The sequence below is a fragment of the Toxorhynchites rutilus genome, chromosome 3 (genome assembly GCF_029784135.1).
Source record: "Toxorhynchites rutilus septentrionalis strain SRP chromosome 3, ASM2978413v1, whole genome shotgun sequence".
NCBI lineage: Eukaryota > Metazoa > Arthropoda > Insecta > Diptera > Culicidae > Toxorhynchites > Toxorhynchites rutilus.
This window is the reverse complement of record NC_073746.1, coordinates 307,466,153-307,490,657: the sequence shown is the minus strand read 5'-3', so window position 1 is coordinate 307,490,657 and position 24,505 is coordinate 307,466,153. Positions and strand designations below refer to the sequence as shown.

General features: G+C 39.2%; 2 protein-coding genes and 1 long non-coding RNA gene across 4 annotated transcripts; all 3 read right to left on the bottom strand.

Annotated features, from left to right (window-relative positions):
* Positions 1 to 1,024: 1,024 nt before the first annotated feature.
* LOC129777317 (zinc finger FYVE domain-containing protein 1-like) lies at positions 1,025 to 17,648 on the bottom strand. Of its 2 annotated transcripts, none has more exons than XM_055783545.1 (6): positions 17,063 to 17,648; positions 8,502 to 9,814; positions 2,781 to 2,979; positions 2,496 to 2,706; positions 2,242 to 2,394; positions 1,025 to 2,180 (listed from the first exon to the last, which is right to left on the bottom strand). In XM_055783545.1, the coding sequence occupies exons 1-6, from the start codon at positions 17,114 to 17,116 to the stop codon at positions 1,825 to 1,827; spliced, it is 2,286 nt and encodes a 761-aa protein (XP_055639520.1). In that variant the 5' UTR covers positions 17,117 to 17,648; the 3' UTR covers positions 1,025 to 1,824. The 2 variants fall into 2 exon arrangements, with proteins under 2 accessions (XP_055639520.1, XP_055639521.1); XM_055783546.1 differs by having other exon boundaries at positions 2,242 to 2,352.
* Positions 4,267 to 7,482, bottom strand: LOC129777319 (uncharacterized). Its single transcript, XR_008743225.1, has 3 exons — positions 5,208 to 7,482; positions 4,709 to 5,148; positions 4,267 to 4,652 (listed from the first exon to the last, which is right to left on the bottom strand). It is a non-coding gene; the product is annotated as an uncharacterized LOC129777319 (long non-coding RNA).
* On the bottom strand, positions 9,831 to 16,221 carry LOC129777318 (uncharacterized). Its single transcript, XM_055783547.1, has 2 exons — positions 15,510 to 16,221; positions 9,831 to 14,467 (listed from the first exon to the last, which is right to left on the bottom strand). Exons 1-2 carry the CDS (start codon positions 15,957 to 15,959, stop codon positions 14,114 to 14,116), a joined length of 804 nt encoding a protein of 267 aa, XP_055639522.1. The 5' UTR covers positions 15,960 to 16,221; the 3' UTR covers positions 9,831 to 14,113.
* Positions 17,649 to 24,505: the final 6,857 nt, after the last annotated feature.

Genomic DNA, 24,505 nt, shown 5'->3' with positions numbered 1-24,505 from the left:
GTTGAGTTATTAACTAAAGACAAAGCTGATGAAGAGGAATCGATCAAGTCACTTACACCCCTTGCATTCTAAGTCCCTCACATATCATTCAACAATATTCTAGAATATGAAAAATGGCACTTGTCCAAAAAAGTTACTCCTATACTCGCGTCGATGTGTCACACCGAAAGTGTTAAAAAAGTGGCACACGTCCCCATTGTACCAAACATGCGATACGCTAAACGATGACGAACGACAAATAACGAAGCTAGAGAGAATCGCAAAATCGTAGTGTTGATATTTTCTGAGAAATGAACGCCCAATATCTTTTTATTCATAACTCGAATTACATTTAATTTTATTTTTCGATCGTGGCCACTGGGGTTATTATTGTCGCTGTCCTCCTTAGGGGGATTTGGACTCTCTGCTCTGGTTTTCAATAATTTCATGTTCTTATTCGGACATGCTACTATAGAGATCCGTCATTCGCAGCCGGCGTTACTGATGGTTATATTTAGGTTTGTGAGTTACCAGAGAAGCGATAACTGTTCCATTTTCGGTAAAAAAAACATTTGGTTTCGGTTGGTAAAACATTTGGCCGATTAATTCGAAAAGCATTACATTGAATTGCTAGAAACTGCATTCAAGTTTTGGGTAACATGAGTTTCCAAAGATACAATTGAAGCACTTCTTAACATGTCCATATTCCCTATTCGTAGAAAAAAGGAAAGACTTACTATTTCATGACCAAATTCCAAGTTTCCATACTATAATCCGGTTTCTTTGCTTAGATTTAGAGCGACTGTTCTGTTTTAAAAAACCTCGTGAATTATTATGCGCTGTATGTTCTACGGATGATTTATTATGGGCTGCTGAAACCTGGCGGAACAGGCTCTTGTTTGGTAGCGCTTTACCACTCATGAATTGTAGAAGAACGGATTGATAATTGATAACTTACCAATAGCACGTATAGAACAAACTGAAAGGGAATGTGAAGAAGTTTGTCAACGATCTTCGTGAGGGGCCTCAAATTAAAGATCGCCTATGAAATGTATACAAATCAGTTTAATTTTATTTGAAAATATCATAGATCAACAATATCTGATTTATTATTCGCTACAACGCTAAACATGTGCAATAAGTTTACGGCAAATCTTACCCTAAGCATGAAAATTATTCTCTTCAGTGCGTATTTTGTTATCCTTCTTCGATAGACCAACTTGTAAGGTTCTGCCAATTCTAACAATTTAATGTATTTCGCAAATGATGAAGAACTGGGTTCGAGGGTGATGCGATAGGCGAAACACGGTTATAAATGGCAACGAGCTTCTTATTCCATGCTTTGCCATGAACAAATATTCTCGACAGATCGGATCGAGTTCTCAAGATACAATCTAGATTCTGGGAAAACACTCGACATTGCATCATCCTTCTAAACATCAAACTCATGAGAGCTTTCTTTTTCGTGTTTGTAAACGTAATCTTACCCGAGTTCCATGCACTGGGGAATGTGAAAAGATCGGCCTAGTGTGGTCGTTTATACAGAGAAAAAGATCAGAATGAGATCATTTACCAACTGAATAATTTTAAAGTAAGTTGGTCTATTTCGGGAAACATGTGATCTTCTAATTTTGATCTAAAAACGGTAGAACTCATGCGAATCAATTTACAAAACAATCATTTGTGCGCTTTTAAAACCATGGGAAAACAATAAACAAAATTTCAGAATTTTCGCTAGCTACAAAGACCAACAAAAGTAAATACGAAACGTTCACACTAATTATCACATTTTGAGTCGCACGTTGTCTTCTCGCGGGAACTTAAGTGAAGCAACACTTCTCAGAACTAATCATTGCCCAAAATACAATTGTTGCACACTCGGACCGCATTCGTCCAGCCTCGCTTCGGTACTGGCCGACTATGCTCCGAACAGCTTGCACACACCGCGTTCCCGCAAGCCCGGCAGTGGTGTCTCCGTCGGTCGATACTTTGGGACGATGAATGAGATGGCGTATCATCCGCCATGGCAGCCGCCAATTGGTCAGGTACATCATTCTCGCTGGAACTCGGTCCCGGTTGAACAACTGCTGTGGTCGAATCTATTTCTTCGGCTACTCCGAACACAAGTCGGCATATGTTACAGCGAGGTGCTTCCGAATCCGGAACCCAGTAGGAAGGTCGTGCAGAATTCTTGATGTAATCTAGGTAGCGAAAAAAGGTTAACAATTCACATGTGAATCCATGAGAACACGCTTTCAATACCTTTCGGATATTCCAGCACTGCTCCTATGTTGGCAAAGGTGTTGACAAGTACTTCGCCATACTTTCGCGCCGTAATGTTGACTTCCGCAGCCTCGCCGGACTGGCTGTTGCCTGTAGAAGATGTCAGATCTTGTTCAGTTGCGTCACTTAATGCTGAAACCCCCAAAAATGTGATTTTTTGCAATTTTAGAAAAAAACAACACCATAGTAAATTACGAGACCAATAATTTTAAAATAACCAAAAATTGAGCTACCTTGAATACCACCGTTCTCTTGCCCCTGTCTTTGTGCTTGTATCAACTTAGTCCGGCAGCCGTTGCAGACCCGTACCGGATAGTTCCAATTACGACTTAACACCAGCATCTTGGACCCTGAACAAGCATTGCAGAATCCCTTCCCACAGTCACGGCAGTGATGTTTATACAGTCCGTATTTCTCGAAATCGCGATCGCAGCCTCGGCAGGTCTGAAATGGGTGTTGGAGGGAGAGACAGAATTGAAGCGAAAAGTAACATAGCAATACTGTTAGATGATGCTCACAATTATAACATCGTCTGGTTCCCAATAATCCGGCCGTATCGCGTTATTCAACATGTTCACAAGGGATTTTGCGGGTTGTGCGCTAACGCTGGCCACGGCATCCCCTAGGTAGGTCATCCCATCCAGCACCATCTGGGCAGAATGCGCAGGACTCCGGTTGGACGAAGTGTTATCGTTCCATACATGCACGATCTCGGTTCTGCAAACGGAAAATCGAAGACAAAGCATTTGATCATCAACTGAATGTTAAAAAAATTGTTTAACGGTCTTACAAAAACATGAAATTTCAATTGACTCGGAACCGAAAAAGAGCTGTTCCCAGTTGGGTAACGTCAATGCAAATCCACTACAATTTTCGTTTTACACAAACAAAACACGAAGTCGGATGTCGTAACACATTCACATTCTCAGAATTGAGTTGCGTGCGCGTTGTTCTGATTCGATCAGATTTAAGAGTACGGGTGATTAATAAGTCCTTCAAAGTCGATCATCTTGGTTAACTAGTTTTCAACCGACAAGCAGGGCTTGGCAAAGTCATATTCAACTTAGGATAGTTAGCGAAAGATGACCCATCGGCCTTCGCATTCAACTGGAAATGAATGCTTCTTCCAGCAGTTTCTCTGTCTACATAAATCAAAAATCCTTCGGGCGCCTTAACTTTTTTGCATCAGAAATCAAGTTTTCATTTCACTTCATATGGGCGTTAAAATAAGATTGTGTACGCGGGAGCCGAGGTACATGCCGGGGTGAAGTAGTAGTGGTGAAGTGAAGTCAGGTTGAATGGAGAGGCAGATTTTTATTCATTCGCCACGCCATTTGCTTCAACTAGAAATGTATTGACCAAGGCGCGTAGAAGTATATCCTAAGGTGGGCCAACTTGCTAAAACCACTCTTCAGCCATCTTGGAAATCTACTGTGTTTTGTTTGTAAACAAAACACAATACGCTTGTGCCGGAGCTCGCTCGTGATCAGTCTGTCTCTTTCACGCTTCAAGGAAATAATTCCCCTTCTGCTTTCTTCCGTACTGTTTTCATATACCGCTCCCCTAACCAACTTAGTGACGAAACGGCCTCACCTAGTACCATAGACCCGTCTTGGTATTGACGAGGATAACTGATGTGAAAGCCGTGTTGAGGGCGAATGTAGTGATCCCCGATAATCGTTCGATTAATCGAATACTTCCTGAAGAAATAGATTATTAATCGAACGAATACTGCGCAACCACCCACATTCCGTTTTGCCTGCCAAGATCGGGTCGATGAAATGTCAACAATCGACCTCAAATGCTGCCACTTTGCAATCGAGTTATCGACCTTTCATATGCATTCATCGAACAACTTGACGCCACTTTTTCGCCAACATGTGCAAGGCGTCGACCTGCTTGCAGCGCTGCTTCTAGCACTGCTTGCTGCTTGTTTGTATTGGTTTGTTATTGAAAATGAAAAGGAAATACATTGATCGATTTTAAGCATTTTATTGAAAAAAAATAATAAAAATCCATGTATAATAAAAATAAGGTATATAACGGAATCGGTGCATCCGGGTTGTCTAGATTGACGATTCAAATCCGACTGAGTACATTGATGAATACCTCTTTGCCCTCGATGACACAGATATGTGGCTGAGGAGGATTCTTCAATGTGCGTGAAGCACGGGATCTCCGATGGGGAAAATTGCCCGAAATACTATGGCCAGGTCCTGCTGCTGTTGCTGTTGATGCTGTTCCCCGGAATAGCACCCTGGACTTAAAGGATACTGCTGCGGGAAAGCTGATGCTGTTGGCTGGTGTGACAGAAGTGGAAATAAGCAATGTGGTGATGAGGGAAATCATCTTTCTCATTCGCCGATTGATTGAGTCGGATGTATTCATAGCTGAAACAAAATAAAATGATTAGTAAGTGAAAAGCAGAAATGAATTCCCTACTCACCAGTTGTATGATCCGGATAAAAATGCGAACATTAAAATATCATGCGATTACGTTCGCTTACCTCGCCTATTTTCATTCTACTATACAACGGAATCAGTGCATTCGGGTTCCTCCGGGTGGTAATTCAGCTGAGCAAGTTGATAAATACCTCCTTGTCATTGAGTTTTCGTGTCTGAAGAGGATTTTTGAATGTGCGCGAAGCACGGAACCTCTAATGGGGAAAGTTCTTCGCAATACCATACCATGGTCAAATTCTGCTGCTGCTGCTGCTGTTAATGCTGTTCCCCGGCATTGCCAACAGGGGTTGGAGGTTACTGCAGCAGGAAAACGGATGTTGTTGGCTGCTGTGATAGAAGTGGAAATCCGCACTGTGGTGATGGGAGAAATCATCTTTCTCACTTACCGATTGATGGAAGCAAACGAGTCGAATGTATTCATAGCTGATAAGACAAGATAAAATAATTAATAATAATAAAGCCGAAATATATTTCATACTCACCAGTTGTATGATCCATTTGTTTTTGTTTGAGATGACAGTTTAGCGGAGTGGAAAAAAGAACCACCAGTGACGCCATTTAGTTTGTTTAATTATTCAGTATTTTCGACTAACGAACTATTCGCGTTGACGATATTGGGGAAGAGGCATGACAGTATGGATTTGCAGAAGGAATGAATACACTTTTAAAATGAAAATTATGAATGAACATGATTTTTCCTTAATCAAATTAGTACTCTATGTAAGTGAAAATCACCATTGCCTACAAGTGGTGAAAAAACGTCATAAAAAAATATGTTTTGAGATAATTTTATATTATAATGACAAGTTTTTTTGAGAATATCTGAACGTCTATAGAAAATAATTCAAATTAGGGTCATGACAACGTACTTTAAGTAGGAAAAATTATGCCAAGAAAAAAATTTCATACAAATTTTAGCAATTATAAACTGATTCGGGCCGACTAATATGATAGAGAATAGTTTGCCTCATACAAACTAATGCCGTATCCAGATGTCGATACCTAATCGTCGTCATCGTGAATAAGTAACAGCGCTACGGTCGTTGTTAGGTCGATGTTTTTTTCGTCGATTGGATTGTGGGCAATAATCGAAGCGAACGAATAATTTACATCGATTGATCATAGTCAGCAAACTTGTTACTTTTGTTGCTATCAACATTTCACTGCTAAGTCTGCTGGAGCTCCTCTGATATGTCCAAAATCCGTCAAATATCAAAAAGTTCAATAGGGTCAATAGTAAAAAGGTTTCTCAAATCGGTTCGCATCCCAGGTTTGTCTGTAGTTAAACTTTGGGAATCCATTAATCTATTGATCAACCTTGTAAAATATGCAATCTGAAAGTACCCAAATTCAGGAGTCCTCCATTTTGAAAATCCTGCTGCACCTCGCGTTTTATGACCAATTCACGTTGGTAATATCCAAAGACATGAGAAGAACTTTGTTCAAATATATATTTCCCAGGCCTTCTTTAAATTAAATGATGAAATCATATAATGTATTCAGTACGCAGTCGAAATGGATTTTAAACAGTAACATCCTCCACTAAACCTCTACAATAAAACAAACCGGTTTTAGGGCTTGAAACATTATTTCCCCTACCAAAAATAATCGACTATATAGTATGTACTAGATTTTTATTCAAAATATGTTTCAACGACAAACGGGTTAACGTGATTGTGAAGAAGAGTACTTGCAGTCAATAATATACCACGGTTAGATTTGGAATCGATTATGAAAAGTTTAGTAATTACGATTTTTTTCTCTCTGACACTTGGTGCACACTGTCTGAACAAGATATAATAATATATTCGATCAACTTTTAAATCATTATGAATTGTCTTAAAAGCATATACATTTTGTTTCAATATGAGTAACTTTACCGTGTTTATTGAAGGACGAAGGGAAGAACCTTCTGATGCGGAGAAATCCAATATTTCATTTGAAATTCCTTCCATTTTCTGGTTGGAAGAAAAACGTAGTTTCTCTCTAGTCGCTATGGTCGTAGGCACTTGGTCCACACTGACTGCATACTATTATCAGTTTTCGCTGATCAGTCAAAATGAATTTATCCCATAAACCATCCTGCTAGTAACATAAGTGTGATCTGATCGAAGTAGAATGTAGATTAAAAATTTCTTGATTGTTTGTATTAACTTATTTTTCTTATTTTGTTACTTAGTCCGGTCTGACTGAATACCGGCCAGATAGTCAGTAGACTATGAAGAAATTCGCCTTCGTATTCAATTGAAAATGAGTTTTGGCTGCTTCCAGCAGTTTCTCCGTCAACATGACAACATGACATTTCATTCTCCACTGTCAAATGGACTCAATGCATATTGAAGTGACTCCCCCCAAAATGAATTCGTTTCTCTCTCTCATGTATCACGTATGTATGTATCGATGTTTGAGTTCAACGTAATTTGACATATACTACAGGTGAGCTAAATTTTCTTGCATCGTACACGAAGATTACTCACACATATAAAATAGCGTGCAGTGTTGTGTTCAGAAACACTGACAAATTTGTGAATTTTATTGATATAAACCCATTTTTCTGCATGTTTTTTCACAAAATTGAACTCGGAGACAAAGTAAACTAAAATTTTGTTTAGAATTCCTCCCAAACTGAACGCTATTTACTAATACTAACGCGAGGACGTTTATTGCATACCTGATAACTGTCTAAGTTCGTTGGTTCGATTTCACGATGGGTAGACAATAAACCGTCCATTAATGGTGTAACTACTTTTTTGCATCAGAAATCAAGTTTTCGTTTAACTTTATATGGACGTAAAAATAAGAAGTGTGGATTGAAGTCAATTAGTCGTAACCATTAACTAGAATAGTTTCTCAGTCATTCTTGCTCTCAACGAGTGTTAAGTCAATTCATTTTCTAGTCAATTCAAATCATGTTGACGGCGAATGCCGAAGTACTCCTAGTCGAAGCGAGGCCACTGAGAGAAAAGTAGATTTTTGTTTTTCTTCGAGAATTTCGTGCCCTGATTAAGCTGTAACCCAACTGGTAAGGCTTATCTTTCAGCTCCTCGGAATAGTGTTTACAACAAAAGACTGTTCTCTGAAGTTGGTATGTTGTACGAAGCAAAGCAAAATCGGCTGTCACTATCAACAGCTGATCCATTATTTATTCATCATAATTTATCTATTGTTAGGTTTGAGTACTGTTAATAAATTAAAAATAAAATTTATACTGTTCATAAATTTATGTTATGAGTTAATATAGATTTAATTTTGAACAAAAATTCTTGCATTTCAGTAATCAAACCTTATTTTTAAATGAACGATGTTAATGTTGTGATTTATCTTCTGTTAATGAGAAATTATTGATTTTTCCTACTATCCGGTATTTGGCCAGATAGCAAATATTGGCCGGATAGGCCAGATACCGGATAGTTACCGGATATCCGTTTCATCTATAGTTTATATAGTGGTCAGAAGGTATTGCAATTTCTCCCTGGTTGGCGTAGAAATTCCTTGATAATCCCTGATTCTCCCGAACATTGCTTGAATTATTTGATACTCGCTGATTTTCAAGGTTTTTTTCCAGATATTCAACACCGTGTATGTATGATATGCTTGACAGAACATTTACTATTTTTGTTCCATTAACATCGTCAGACCCTCTAGTTTTTTCAATACTACTACAATCATCATTCTCGATATAATACCAACATGAATGAAATTAGAGCTACACGCATTTCGATGAACTCTCACAAAAAATAAAAGAATATTGTTTCTTCGTATATCTATCTACTCACCTCACGACGTCCTGCTCCGGTGATTTGTTCCCGTACCAGTGCTGCCGGGCTCGATAGATCTCGCCACAGTGGGGACACTCGATAACCGATCCGCTCCATGCGTACTTCGCCAATCCAATCCAGGAAGAGTCACAACTGGTCTGCGTTTTTTGGGTTACCACCACCTGGCGTCCGTTCGTATGGCAATTGTTGCACATCAGAACTTTATTCTCGTACTGGTGCTGATACCGGCAGGCTCCAACATACTTGTGATCCTCCCCTGCGCTCAGATGCCCCATCGACAGCTGACATCGAGCCTCGCAAGATTTGCAGAATGTCGTACATGTAAAATATTGCTCCGGGAAGGTATTGTGCGGAACCGACGACAGCTCACCGTTAAACTTCTGATTGAGCGCTTCCAGCGTTTCGAAAACGACTTTCGGCTGCCGAGGTGATCGTACAGTAGTATTATTCAGTTCCCTTTCCAACGCCATTCTGAGTTGTTCAAAGTTTGTCGGATGTTTGTTCGTTCGTACGCCAACATATCGCAGCGAGCTAAACGCGGTCAGCTCTAATTTCATTTTAGCGAATCGCTCGCGAAGTATATCCTCCTCTTTCTTGCCCTCATCATCCTCCTTCAGCACTTCTGTGTTTTGTGTTTCGTGGAAAATTATAACCGCCGGTCCGAGGCACTGTGGCACCTCGGAAAGTTTCAGCGATTGCAGGGCAGCAGAAAAATACTTACTATACGCCTTGGATGCATTTCCCAGAAATGTGTACATATCAGAACGTAACCTTTCCGACCGCGTGCGGTAAATGACAATGTCCGATATGGCTAGAACTTTCAACAGCATCCTCATCTGTCGGTTCTCGTTTGTCGTTTCTCCCAGCAGGCCTTCCGTGTCCAGACAGAGAACGTTATTGGGCCGATAAAAGGCCGCCCAAATACCCATCGTGCAAGAAGCCTGCTCGGCTGACGTTTTGAACACTTCCTTTCCGCCAAAAAACGTGTGGTTCATTGTGTGACTCTTCCCGTCGCCGGAGTTTCCAAAAATAGAAACCACTTTGATTTTCGCCTCCGGTGCTACACTCAGCTTCTTGCAGAAGATATCAGACGATTTCTGCTGCATATTTTCGCCCTCATCCATCAAAAGAAAACTTCTGACCCTTTCTGACATCTTGGAAACATTGCCTGGGATGACACAGTCAATACTCGATTCATCCGAATCGCCGCCATTGATGTCTAGCGAGATGAACGGTCCCCCACTGGTGTCCAGAATTACATCCGGCCTGGGAGGCGAAAGAGTCCCCATTGGTGATCGATGATTTCTTGTCTGTTGGAATGAGAGAATTGAGAGAGATAATGTTATTTGAGTAATGTATATTATCCTTCGAATAAAGGTAAATTTCAAGGTAATCAACACTATTTATCACGTTTCATTTCAATCTGATGTTCTATGCCTCTTAAAACATCCTGTATTTCTCTTTAAAAGTGATTTGTGAGCAGTTCTGATTGTATATGATTTGTTAGAAATATTTTGTCCAATGCTGTACATGTTGTATACTTTTGAAGATTACAACTAACTTTGACTAGTTTATATATTTACTAGCTGACTCGGCAACTTCGCCCCATCCAAAATTTATTTTTCGTTATCACATACCGTCATAGAAACATTTCTCGTACCGATATCCCTCATATTCCAAATTTGGCTTCATTTGCTTGATTAGCTCTCGAGCTATGCAGAAGTTTGTGTTTCATTTGTATGGTAGCTCCCACTTAGAGAGGGGGTGGAGTGTCTAACCACCATAGAAACATTTATTGCACCCTTAAACCTCCATATGCCTAATTTGGTTTCATTTGCTTAATTAATTCTCGAGTAATGCAGAAATTTGTGTTTCATTTGTATGGTAATCTCCAATTCCGCGGGCACCCCGCGCTCACTATGCCCTGTTCCACTTGGTCTAACCATCTTGCTCGTTGCATTCCTCGTCGTCTCGTACCTGGCGGATTCCCGATGAGCACCATTTTTTACAGGATAGTTGTCCGACATTCTCGCAACATGTTCTGTCCAGCGTATCCTTCCAGCTTTGACCACTTTCTGGACATTGGGTTCATCGGTGAGTTGCGTGAGCTCGTGATTCATACTTCGCCTCCATAAAAAATGGAGTATCGTCCACATTTCGACGATACTCGCAGAGGACAACCGGTCTTATGAGCATTTTTTACAGGGAACATTACGCAAGATTGCTGAGTCTGTTTGACCTCAAGTGTTTGTGAAGACCATAGTAGGTACGACTCCCATTGATAATGCGTCTCCGGATCTCGCGGCTGGTATCATTGCCAGACGTTACTATTGTACCGACGATGGGTGAAGTTAAGGAAGCAACTGGTAAGAATGGACTCGTAACGGAGCTTTTCAATGGAGGTCCGGGAAAACTTGTAGAGTTGATAGACAGGATCTGGGACACAGAACAGCTACCGGAGGAGTGGAAGGACGGGGTAATCTGCCCCATCTATGAAAAAGGCCGTGGCGCTGGAAGGTGTCATGCGGAGAGCGGGCTTCAACATGCGGGGCACATTTTCAACAAGTCTAGTCAGTTTATCTGCATCGCCGACCACGTGGACATAATCGGAAGAACACATGCGACGGTAGCAGACTTGTACACCCGACTGAAACACGAAGCAGGACTGATTGCCAGTGTTTGGATATCTATCAATATCGAATGATACACAATGTGTCATGCAAGTAACCTCTCACGAATATATAACCAAACATGAGTGGATCATTCAGATACTTGTATGAATGACAGTAATCACTTGTGATACACTATATTATAAAACAAAGAGAGGAACGGAGACTGTTGATTGCGTATTCGAGCTGTACCAAACATCGCACACCATTTTCGTAGCCTACATACAAGTTTGAACTGCATATATCGTCCCGTTCTACATTAGCGAAAACCGCAGCACAGCGTATATATTTTTCAAGGGATAACAGCGTTAAAAATGAAAAATATTATCTGACTACCCTTCCCTGAGCCTCTATCTAGCTAAATAATTATAGAGTTTGCACTCTTTGAGACTTATGGATCAGGATCTACTACATTAGTTGGATATGAATCGTTCGCTTTGCGTAGTCCGTATTATCTTGCTGTTTCATGGTGCATGGAGAGGTTCGATATGTATGTTAGAGGCAAAGAAGAAAATAAACTTTCTGCACCGAAACCGTACATGACGGTTCTGGTTTGTTGGCTTGTGTGTCAAGGAGTGCGAATCGAAGCAGAGTTGTCTCGTTTGTGTCGAGATTGGTAGCACGTAGAGACAAAAGAATGCCACTGGGGGAAATGATTTCTGTAGGATCATATTTGTGCACCCGTGGCCGAGTGGTTAGCGTCTCACATTATCATGCCGGGTGTTCGGGGTTCGAATCCCGTCCTGGGCGGAGGATTTTTCGTCAAAGAAATTTCCTTCGACTTGCACTGTTGTCACGCGTATTCTAGAGCTTGCCCCTCGGAATACATTCAAGGCGTGTTATTTGGCTTAAGAAATCTCAACTAAGTATTAATAAATGACGCTAGTTAATGCTTACGTTGAGACGGCAAAAGTTCCATAGGGAACGTTAACGCCATTCATGAAGGATCATATTTGAGAAAGTCACCAAGGCTGAACGAGTGCGATAGGCAGGGCATATTGCAAGATAGTCGGACAGCAGCCCTGCAAAGATGGTGTTCGCATCGAATCCAGTAGGAAAAAGAAGCAATGAAGCCCAGTCGAAGAATTGCAGCCATGGATCTGGTTTATTAGTGAAAAATTTTGAAGATCCAATCTCTCAATGACATGTTGAATCAAAAATAAAATATTATTGTGCCAAAATAGACAAATTGGTCCACTACATCGAACTTATTGCCGTCGATCACTACACTACTATCTAATCGGGTACTGTCGCGCTCGGATCCTAAAACCAGCATGTATTCGGGTTAAGGCGCATTGATCCTCAGTCTCAAGTGTTCTGCCGACAATGTCTACGTCATCAGCGAAGCAGATGAATTGACTGAAACTTTTTAAAATCGTACTACGCGAGTTAAACGCCACTCGTCTCATAACGCTCTCTTGCGCTATGATTAGATATTTTGCACACTTTCCTAATGGTTATTTGTTAGATTTTCAATGATTTTCCTGTTTTAACTTGTTTTTCACATTGTGTTGTGTTTGTTGTTATGTCCAATTACAGGTCACAATCGCCTCTAATGCGACACTGAGTGGTATCTCAGTATGTCGAATTAGAGGCAGCTCTCTGTACTAAGAAAAATCTGCTGAGCACAAACCTATTTTCGAGATATGCTAATCTTGCCATTTTCAGCCCAATTTCAATTCCACCAAACACCACAAATGCATTATTACGACCAAGACGGGTCTATGGTACTAGGTGAGGCCGTTTCGTCATTAAGTTGGTTAGGGGAGCGGTATATAGCGCCCCATACACGCACAATACTATTGTACGAATTTATTGACATTATTATTGAAGATTGTCCACAAACGTACAATATTATTGCGCCACAGTCATATTTGTGCAATGGAATTGAATCTTTTGGAGATGATATTGAAGTTTGTGCTAAATATTGCACAAGGGTGGCTACTGACGTTCAATATTTTATCACTAGCACTTGTTTGAACCTGACAACTGGCAGAGAGGAAAATACAGGGATGCCGAACAGCACAAGATGTCATAGCTTCCAAATAATATTAACTTTCTGAAGACTATTGCCGCTCACCAGTAAAATATGTTCTTCGAAACAAATATTCTCTGAATAGTGAGATTTTGTTGGTGTAATACAAAAATATTACATATTTTCCAACAAATTGTATTTTTCTGTTATTTCTTGTCATCAAACTTCTTCAACTGTATGTACCGTAAGTACATTTAGTAGAATTTCATTTCCGTGTATTATTGGCAACCCTGTCCAATTGGTATGAGAAGTCTGTTTGTTTATATACCGCCTGTTCCAAGTTTGATAGGAAAACAGGTTTCGGAATTGTCCCTTCTATACACAGGTCTTATGTTAAATTAGAAATATGTTGAGTGATACCGATATTAGCTGTGTTTTGATCGCAGTGAGCAATAGTTTAAAAAAAAAGAAGCAACGAAAACATCGGAAATGGGCCAAACAGTGGTTGCTGAACAGAGAGAAGTACACTTATGAAGTGTTATTTAATGAGCTCAGAATGACTGAGCCGAATGACTTTCGAAACTTTATCCGAATGGATGCTGGAATGTTTGATGAACTCCTGGCTTTGGTTGCTCCTCAGATTGAGAGAAAGGATACTATTATGCGAGATGCTATTCCTGTAAGTCAACGTTTATCGATAACTTTACGGTACCTCGCAACAGGAAATACATTCGAAGATCTTAAGTTTTCTGCTGCCGTTTCACCGCAATCAATTGGCCACATTGTTATAGAAACCTGCGCGGCTCTGATTAACAGCCTCAAGGAATACATAAAGGTAAGCTCCTTTTCATATACATATCTATGTAACAATTATTATGTAACAATGCATTATTGAAAAAAATAATAATAATAAAGAATTTTATGAAAACTTATATGACATATACGACTTCTTATAATTTTTATATTTATTGAAAAGTAACAAAATGGGGTTTCGTGTTCTGCTCATCAACTTCTAGGTATTGGTGGCTGGGTGATGAGATATATTCAACATTGACTGGAGTGAACGATCGTGGGGGGTTATTGATAACCACCGAGTCACGGTGTAATGTTCCCATTTGTCCCTCGAATAATATTTCATTGATGAACTTCTTCGCTAACATCTGCTGAATGGGCTCCATTTTTTTAAGTTCTACTCCCCAAGCTGCAGCTATTGTATCGTGATCGTCAGGTGATTTTTGGAGGCGTTTGCAAGCCAGTTCCATCAGCTCATCTGTTATATTTCCTGTTTTCTTTCTCTTCTTGAGTGGTCCAAGTTGAGTCTGCAAAAACATGAATAATACATTAATTATTAATAATAATTCCTGTTTTTTTATATTTAATACAACATATCTGTTCAATTGATTTATTTTAGCTACCAACAACAGAAGAAGAGTGGAAAGAAATCGCACGAGACTTCAATGACCGGTGGAATTTTCCGAACTGCTTGGGAGCGGTAGATGGTAAACATGTTGCGATAAAGAAACCTCATGGCTCTGGATCACTTTACTTCAACTACAAGAAATTTTGCAGTATTGTGATGATGGCAGTAGTGAATGCTAATTATGAGTTTATCATGGTCGACGTGGGAATCAATGGAAGAATATCGGACGGCGGTGTCTTCAATTACACAGAATTTGGAAGAGCATTCTCTAATAAATTAATTAAAATCCCGGAAGCTTCACAATTACCGAACAGTGAGAAACGGCTGCCATTTGTTTTGTTGGGCGACGATGCTTTTGCGATGACGGACAATTTCATGAAACCCTACCCTCTAGCAGAATTGTCATTGGATAAAAGAAATTTCAACTATCGATTAAGCCGTGCACGTCGTGTTGTAGAAAATGCCTTTGGTATTTTGGTCAGTAGGTTCGGCTTATTTCAGAAACAAATATCACTGTCCCCTGAAAAGGCTGAAATTCTAGTTATGACTTGTTGTTATTTACATAACTATATACGAAAACGACAACCACGAACCTACATTACTAGGAGTGATGTAGATGATGAAGATTTACAATCCGGAACTCTCACAAGAGGATCATGGAGAAAAACGGTTGCGAATGAAGGAACACCTCTTCAGGCTACTGTGTCCAGAAATGCACCATCAAGTGCAAAGATTGTGAGAGACACCTATTGTCATTACTTCAACAATGAAGGACAATTATCATGGCAATTGAAAGCAGTTTCATGAAGTGAAGTGGTTTTTCCCGTAACACCCACTTTTATAACAAGATGATTTTTATTGTAATTCATTGTATGATTCTTATTCACGATACCATGTAACTATAATTAAAAATGGATACAAAATAAAAATAAAGGACTTACATTGATCTCTGTAGAAGCTCCTCCATAATTTATATTGTCAATGACCTCGATCCCTGCATCTTCACAATAAGTGTGTCCAGAATCTAGAACCGGGTTCATCGAACTGATTGAAGCGGTTGGTGTTTCCTGGTTCTGAAGAAATCTCATTTGTTCGAAATACCACAGCGTGGGTTCAACTTCCTCTGCACCTGCACCACTTTTTTCTGCGTCTCGAATCCTCTTCAGCTCTTTCCGGAAGTTGGTCCGCAAAGAATTAATTTTTTTTATAACATCTTGTTTGTCGGCATCGGGAGCATTTTCTCTGTATTTCTCTATCAGCACGTCATACTGTTCAATTTTCTTTAGACGGTTTGTGTAATCCTTGCACTTGATGTCCCATAATGCCGGGAGTGAACGGTAAACCTCGATAAACTCGAGAATAAATTGCCTGTCGGCGTTTTTGACGGCCATCGCGACTCACACGTCCTCGAAAAAAAGTCCGTGAAGTTTTTTATGAGAACACTCACTTTACACTCTAGACGATGCAAATGTAAACATAAACTTTAACATTCATTGACACCAATTGCACAACGTCGCCCGTAGACCATGCAATATTATGAGCGTTGCACAATAAATATCTAATTTTTTTGATATCATACAATATATTGTACAACACTTCAATATCAGAAACAAACGTTCAATTTTATTTCACAACCTCCTGTGTTGTGCAATAATATTGTAGATGTATGGGCCGCTTATGAAAACAGTACGGAAGAAAGCAGAAGGGGAATTATTGGCTTGAAGCGTGAAAGAGACAGCCTGATCACGAGCGAGCTTGGGCACAAGCGTATTGTGCTTTGTTTACAAACAAAACACAGTAGACTTCCAATATGGCTGAAGAGTGGTTTTAGCAAGTTGGCCCACCTTAGGATATACTTCTACGCGCCTTGATTACGACGCAACAACCCTTTGTCGGACACTTTTAGATATGAAAAGTTTTTCAGTATTTCCGAATATTACAAATGAGTGTTGTTTTCTTTCGATGTTTAGGACGAGCAACAAACTTGCACGATTGCTCTCAATCGCAACACTCGAAGGTCATGATGACGTCTATCTCTGGCCGCGCGGGACATGCTTCACTGATTCCAATATTCAAAGACTTGTTTACATACTTGGTGCGATAAGCAAAACGAGAATGGCCGCAAATAATAAAAGGGGGCTCGTACTATGCAATGTTAACTACACATCTGTCTTCGTTTACAGCACGATCAATTCCAGAATAAAAACTATCATTTCATCAGAAAATATTAGTGATACCTTTCTCCTTGAACTTTTTTGAAACTGTATTTGACTTTTGTATTGCGTTCGAAATGCGTACAATTACTATGCAGTGAAAAACTCGTTTGTATTCCGTTCGCTTTTGCTTTCATATGCTGAATAACTTCGCAAAGATCAAAACAAAAAGAATCCAATTTACACACCCATTTAATCCACATCCATTCGCCAAGACAAGATGTATCAATCTTCACACCAGCTGATTTTCAACCTCAATGCGCAAAAATACCTTTAATTACCTTATCGTTTACGAGGATAGCGAAGCTATCGCCATCTTCAGCTTCTTCCATCATTTTCCTGCCGATGACGGGAACTGATCGTTCAGGAAGTTATGGCCGCGTTTCCTCCAAGCACGCAAATCTGCACAAATTTCCTCCCTTCAACAGACAAAATCCGCAACACAAACAAGTCCAACACTTTCGTAAACAACACATACAATGAGCAGCTTTTTGTCCAAACTCATGAATTGAGTAAAGCCTTTTAGCGAAAAAGGTAAACAAAAGCGCAATAGACTATTCACTTGTGTGTTTATTTGTCTTCTCACTTTGGAGTGAATTCCCCGTCACCTTCACGAGAAACTCGATCAGATAAAGGAAAAACACGCACGCGATATTTCCGAGTGGACTTTATCATCCTACCAGCTCAAATTACGCTTCCAACGCATGCGGAACACGCTAAAGGTCGGTGAAAGAAACCAATTCCGGCAAATAACTGCACTAACCGGAAATATACTCGCAAATATAAAGATCGTCCTCAAAACGACGTGACTAATGTGCTCACTAAACTTTTGCGGAATGATAAGAATTTGCGTGTTCACTTCGGCAGCGCAAGATCTCAGCCGATGTGAATGTGTTCGGCAAGGCGCGTAGAAGTATATCCTAAGGTGAGCCAACTTGCTAAAACCACTCTTCAGCCATCTTGGAAGTCTACTGTGTTTTGTTTGTAAACAAAACACAATACGCTAGTGCCGAAGCTCGTTCCTAATCAGTCTGTCTCTTTCACGCTTCAAGGAAATAATTCCCCTTCTGCTTTCTTCCGTACAGTTTTCATATACCGCTCCCCTAATCAACTTAGTGACGAAACGGCCTCACCTAGTACCATAGACCCGTCTTGGTGTTCGGCACCCGTGAAAAACGAATCGCTGTATGAAAATGACGACTTTGTCATTCCCGAGATAATGAATAAAAGGTAGGAAATTTGTTTGATTTCGATTGTAAACATCAACCATGGTTTCTAGAGTACAGGTGAGCCCATTTATTTAATCACTAGCTGACCCGGCAAACTTCGTCCCGCCCAAAAATTATTTTTCGTTATCACATCCACTTTCATTTACTAAGGGTGCTCATACACTGTTTGACCGAAGCCAAATATTTGACTCTTTTTGACAGATAAAATTTGGTCGACGTGTACTGATCAAATATATGCTACACAAAACACAACAAGCAAATATTCAATTTTTGGATGCCTCGAATACTTTTTTAGTCTGTTCTTCGAACCTGTCGGTACATGGTTAGGTTACCTTGAATATTTCAGTCGATTTTATCCATGTTCGGTGTTTGACATTGTTTAACACTGTTGAATATTTAAGAGTGGCAAACAAAATAGTGTTTGTACAAATATCAAATCAAACTTTATCTGTCAAAATATATCAAATATTTGACCTCCGGGCAAACAGTGTACGGCCACCTTTAGCGCTGTTCATGGGTCCAATCGCTGAATTATTCATTGATTCATCTTCTAATCTACCCTTTAAAATTACTCGACATCATAATACCAGATTATTTTCTGACACAATTCTCGTTCAAGATGTTTCAACCACCTGCAAATAACATGTTTCTCCGTTTCGTTACATGCCAAATTTGGTTTTATTTACTTGATTAATTCTTGAGTAATGCAGAAATTTGTGTTTCATTTGTATGGCAGCCACCTCTTAGAAGGGGGGAGGGGGGTGGATTGTCTAACCACCATAGAATCATTTACTGCACCCTTAAACCTCCATATGCCTAATTTGGTTTCATTTGCATGATCAATTCGCGAGTAATGCAGAAATTTGTGTTTCATTTGTATGGCAATTTTGCGCGCGAGTGTAGGAGAAATAATGAAACACATATTCTTGATTCGTGATTACATTCAATCATCCATAAGGTTTCTTCGATTGCGTGGTTCAAAGGTGTGGATGTATGGCATGAATTCTTTTGTGTAATGAGGGAACTCATGTCCAGACACTACTCGCCAAGTCTTCAAAGCATAAATTTTCGTGGGGAGCAATATCTGTTGGTGTGGAAACGGTTACTATAACGGATGGTAAAAATCGCTTCCAACGATCAATGAATAAGTATATTCCTCTAATCGGACGTTTTAAAATCACCATCAGCAGGCGATGCTCTCTTATTCTCAATATGTAAACAGAGCGAACATCACTTTTGCTTGCAAGTAGTGAAAAAATATCATACAAAAATTGTGTCTAAAGATATTTTTTTATTATAATGGTAATTTTTGTTGAGAATGTCTGAAAGTTCATAGAAAATAGTTGAAATTAGGGTGAGAACAACGTACCTCTGATAGGTAAATAACGCCAAGAAAAAAAATTCATACTAGTTTTAGCAATTAGCCTTAGGGCCAACTAATCTGATAGAGAATAGTTGGCTTCATACAAACTAACGTCGCATCCAGATGTCGACACCATTCCGTCGTCAACGCGAATTATCGAGGCCCCGCGGCGGCCTGTCATTGTAAAATCCGCGCGGGAGAGCCATCCAGTGTGTTCTTACGGTTCTTACGCTCACTCTCGTGCTATACAGATGTTTCGTGTCGATTTTATATTGCTCTCGTTTCTCAACTGATAAATAGAAGACGGTTCAAGGCAACTGTTTTATTTATTAAGGCTGATTTAGAGTTTCCGTGAACGTGAACTTGAACAGGTGGTGGAATAGTACGATCCAAGGTGCCTAGAAGTATATCCTAAGGTGAGGCCGTTTCGTCACTAAGTTGGTTAGGGGAGCGGTATATGAAAACAGTACGGAAGAAAGCAGAAGGGGAACTATTTGCTTGAAGCGTGAAAGAGACAGACTGCTCACGAGCGAGCTTTGGCACTAGCGTACTTATCGCCCATATTTAGACAAGTTTCGTATATTAAGCCGATTGTTTGCATAATGTCAGGGGTTTTTATTGCTCTGGTATGCGAAGAACAACAAAATATGTTGCCTGTTGTATCAGAAAGATTCTGCATTCCGCCGGATTTGCATTTCGTTCGAAACCATTATATGGTTCGAGTTATAACTTCGCATTCCCTATTTCGAACGTTTTGCCCATCTAATGTTCGAAGAGAAGCAGATCAAACGAAATGCAAAAACAACTCGAACAGAATACAAAATGGGATTTTATCAAGCCGACCGAAATTTTTCGAATCGATCGAAAAACAGAATAGGGGTGTATATTGCGTATTGCAGTTTTCTAGTTGCTTATTGCTGCGGTGTGCGAGCCACCTCAGTGAAAAACATCCGAAAAATAGTTGAGAATATAGGAGGCGAGAGAATATTATACGCTGACTTCGATTCTCACGAGAAACGCAAAGCCGATTCTCATTTTTCATTGTTCGGCGAGTTATGTTTGCCGGAAAATAGTTTCGTTCTCATTGACTTCTTGATGCCGATAATCGTTTTTCACCTCTTCAGTACAGCTGAAAACATTGTTACCGCATGTATTCCATCGTGAAGTGAACATGAGATGGGTTAATATTTCTACAATACAGACGCTGTCCAAATGCAGTTCGTTTAGACGCCGACTGAACAAGCTAACGTTGGTAAAATTAGCTCTGATTTTTCGCTCCATATTTTCTGTGCTAAATGAGAGACGAAAACATTCTCGTTGAACTTCAGAGCGAGAGATTTTCCCGCATCTCTTTCTCTTTGTAAAGGAATTTTCGGTGGAAAGGAAGATACGAAAATTCCAACATTACACGACTTATCGAAAACTAGATTGATTGACTGAATACTTATCTAACAGCCGAGCTAGAATTTCGATCTCTGATTGCAAACAGCAACTAAAAAAATCGTGGTGAATAGAATGTTTTTGTTCACGTTTACGTTCATATTAAAAGTTCGTGAAACAAACATCGAGCTTCATTAAAATAATTCGGATGAAATATACAGTTGTTCACGAATCAGCCCGAAGCAACAAAGTTTTTCAACCCTTGCAGAGATCCGATTGGATGAAATTGTATCTATATGGAAATTTTCACTGAAAACCCAAGAGTTTCATAACATATCCTTTTACAGTTCATGGCGAAATGATTTTCAGGATGCCTTGGTTTTACGTACGCGGTGTCGGGGTGGCCGTGTACATAACGTATAAATGAAACACGCACGAACGTAAATACAAACAAATTAAAACTATATTTGAACGAACTAAAAACAGACTACATTGAGCGATGACGAACTACAATTGTTATTGTTTTGTTTATTATGATGTAGCGCGCATCTACGGGTGACAGCTTAGCTGCCACCAGTGAGCTCAGCAGTGTTGATGCTGATCAAGGCGCTTGTATAAATGCTAGGATACGCCATTTTTGCATTTTCACATGCGAGAGTAGTGGATGAACTGGATGGGAAGGAAATTCTACAAAATCATCCCTTCTTTTTCACATAAATTCGCGAAAGCCGAACATAGTAGGCATCGTTCGAATAAGCGTCGTAGCAGTTTGTAGAGAGCCGCCGGCAGCGTTCGGATGCTGTTTGTAAACAATACCGACAGCAATTCTAATATGGCTGAAAGTGCATTCCATATGATTGTTTCACCTGGTATATATAGAGGCGCCTTGATGCTGATAACGGTCGTTAGGGATGTCCATGTTCCCAACACTTGGGACATTCGAACGTGAAAATATCTATCCGCGTTGACGGCATTGAGCTTCGTATTACGAAATGGGGGAGTGGGCATAATAATATGGATTTGCGGAAGAAAAAAATACACTTTTAAAATCAAAATTATGAATGAAAATTATTTTTTCCAAATCAATTTAGTACTCTTTGTAAATGAAAATTTTTTTTTTGCTTGCGAGTAGTGAAAAAATATCATACAAAAATTGTGTCTAAAGATAATGTTATATTATAATGGTAAGTTTTGGTGAGAATATCTGTAAATTCATAGAAAATAATTGAAACTGGGGTCAGACAAACGTATTTATAGTGGGCAAAGAACGCAAAGAAAAAAATTTCATACATATTTTAACAAATTAAAACTGTCTTAGACCCGACTAATCTGATAGAGAATAGTTAGCCTCATACAAACTAATATCGTATCTAGATGTCGACACCATTCCGCCGTCAACGCGAATAGTGCGCTACACATACAACGTCCCGTCACCGTGAAGTCAACGTAAAGGAATGAAATGTCAAATATTCTCCCATGGAAAGCCTATGGTAGCATTCACATACACAATCACCGGCAACTTTGACGTCGGCAAAATAAGTCCAAGAGAATAGTTGACGGGACGATGACGGTGACGCTGTATGTGTAGCGCACTTATATTTACCACTGTTTTCACGTTCACGTTCACCGTGGTCGGTGAACTATGGTCAATTCACCAATATCTCGATTCCACGGTGGAAATTTAGAATCGTAGTGAAATATTGAATTAATCCTTTTTTATCAATATAAATTGTGTTTCAATATGTTTTCAACTAGAAAATATTTCGTCCTATCGTTTCAAGATGTTTTTCTCGCGTTTTGTATATGAACTGAAGAATTATTAACAAAAAAGTGGATGGGTCTGGCCCTAGGGGCACGGACGGGATCTTGACATAGGAATGCGATTGTGGGTAGTAATTTCATTTGAATTGAGTTTTTTCATTGTTCAAAATCTGTATTTTTTTCTGTTTTGATACATCAAATGGAAGCCCTGAAAAAAACCGTTTCCAGTATGAACCTGTATCTTTTATACAAATTAGATGAGATAACGTGGTGGAATCCGGAACCATATTCTGTTCAAAAATGTACACCATTAAAAATGTTAAAGCCATTACTACCCTTTTTTCTGTTTATAATTGAAAATAAGAAGACAAAGGGTCATGATGTATCATTTTTAAACACAAGTCCAAATAGTTAAGGTCTACATAAATATATAAATATAAGCCTAAGCCTATAATGAAGCTATAACTACAGAAATATAGATAAAAAATATCATTTTCTACTTCGTTGCCACGTTGTCCGAAACATTGTTTGTAGGGTTGTAATAACTTTATAGCCCGGTGATGTATATTGAGTATTCTATGGCCATGAGGGCTCTCTTGGGAAGGTCGTGTAGCTGCTGTAGTGAATTGATCTCATTGGGTGTTCAGTACTGCTTATGTATAGGAAAGGGAAAGTAGAATGGACATGTGCATTCGAGGAAGTGAAGCGGATTTCTTAGGAAGACATATATGGGGGGCATAATATTAAGATCGCGACTACTCAAGCTATCATAATCTGATATTCGTGAGTATATCCTTCCGAACCTCTCAATCAACAGCCAGTTAAATTCTTTAATTGCATTTTTTTACATTACCAAACAATATGATATCCTGAACCAACATAACGTAAATTGTTAGTGGCAAGATCTACACGATAAAAACGTGGATTGAGCACGATATGATTGGGTAACATACAATACAATAACTGATAACTGCTTATTATCGGTAAATGGAGAGTAATTAATTATACACATCAACTCACATTGTGAGCTAACGCCCGAATTTAGGCAAAAAGATTGCTCGTTGCATTGGGGAGAAAAGCGAATGGTTAGTGCAATCGAAAGTAACCAATCGTCAAATTGTTAACTTTTTTAAATATATTCACTGTTCATGTATTAAGCAAAAAAATGCTGGATAAATTTCCTGTCTAATCTATATATATATATATATATATATATATATATATATATATATATATATATATATATATATATATATATATATATATATATATATATATATATTAATATATATATATATATATATATATATATATATATATATATATATATATATATATATATTAATATATATATATATATATATATATATATATATATATAAGTTAACACCCACATCCCCATGTACTACACGAACAGATCAACTAACCACCGAACAACAGCGGTGACCCACTTCCAATAGAGCTAACGCATCAGTTCTCCGGGCGACACATGAACAAACAGCGCATCATCATTGACGGCGCATCGACCTGAATATTTGCACCGTCAACATCATCGATACCAACGACCCATCGAAACATCGACCTATCGTTCGATACACAATCCTAAGGCTCAGCGCTTTGGCCAGGTCGAAGTCCACCACGATCGAGCTCACCGGAACCAAACTGGAGAATCAGCATAACCGTACGCCGCGTTAGGGAACTCAGCTCAGGCTAATTAGTAAGGAATAAAGTCAGTTATAATTCGATGTTCAAGTGAGGTAGTTCGTTTATAATTTTTTAAAAACCTTCCCAAAGGCCTAACTTCTTTAACTGGCGCAGTCGGTAGGATGCGATTACCGCTCAAGTGTTTCGAAATAGATATGAAATAGTGATCGAATTGATTAAGTGCAGAACAATATCGGATTAACAGAAAATAGAAATAATCTAGTGCAAAGTGAAGTTTAACTGAATAACGAGAAAAAGAGGCCCAAATACAAAAGACAATACGTGTG

Coding starts and splice junctions, on each gene's coding strand:
- LOC129777318 (XM_055783547.1), bottom strand. CDS start 15,959: ATGGCCGTCAAAAACGCCGACAGGCAATTTATTCTCGAGTTTATCGAG. Junction 14,468..15,509: donor GAGCTTCTACAGAGATCAAT/GTAAGTCCTTTA, acceptor ATGTTTTTGCAG/ACTCAACTTGGACCACTCAA.
- LOC129777317 (XM_055783545.1), bottom strand. CDS start 17,116: ATGATGGAAGAAGCTGAAGATGGCGATAGCTTCGCTATCCTCGTAAAC. Junction 9,815..17,062: donor CTATCCTCGTAAACGATAAG/GTAATTAAAGGT, acceptor TCATTCCAACAG/ACAAGAAATCATCGATCACC. Junction 2,395..2,495: donor AGAGAACGGTGGTATTCAAG/GTAGCTCAATTT, acceptor TGGGGGTTTCAG/CATTAAGTGACGCAACTGAA.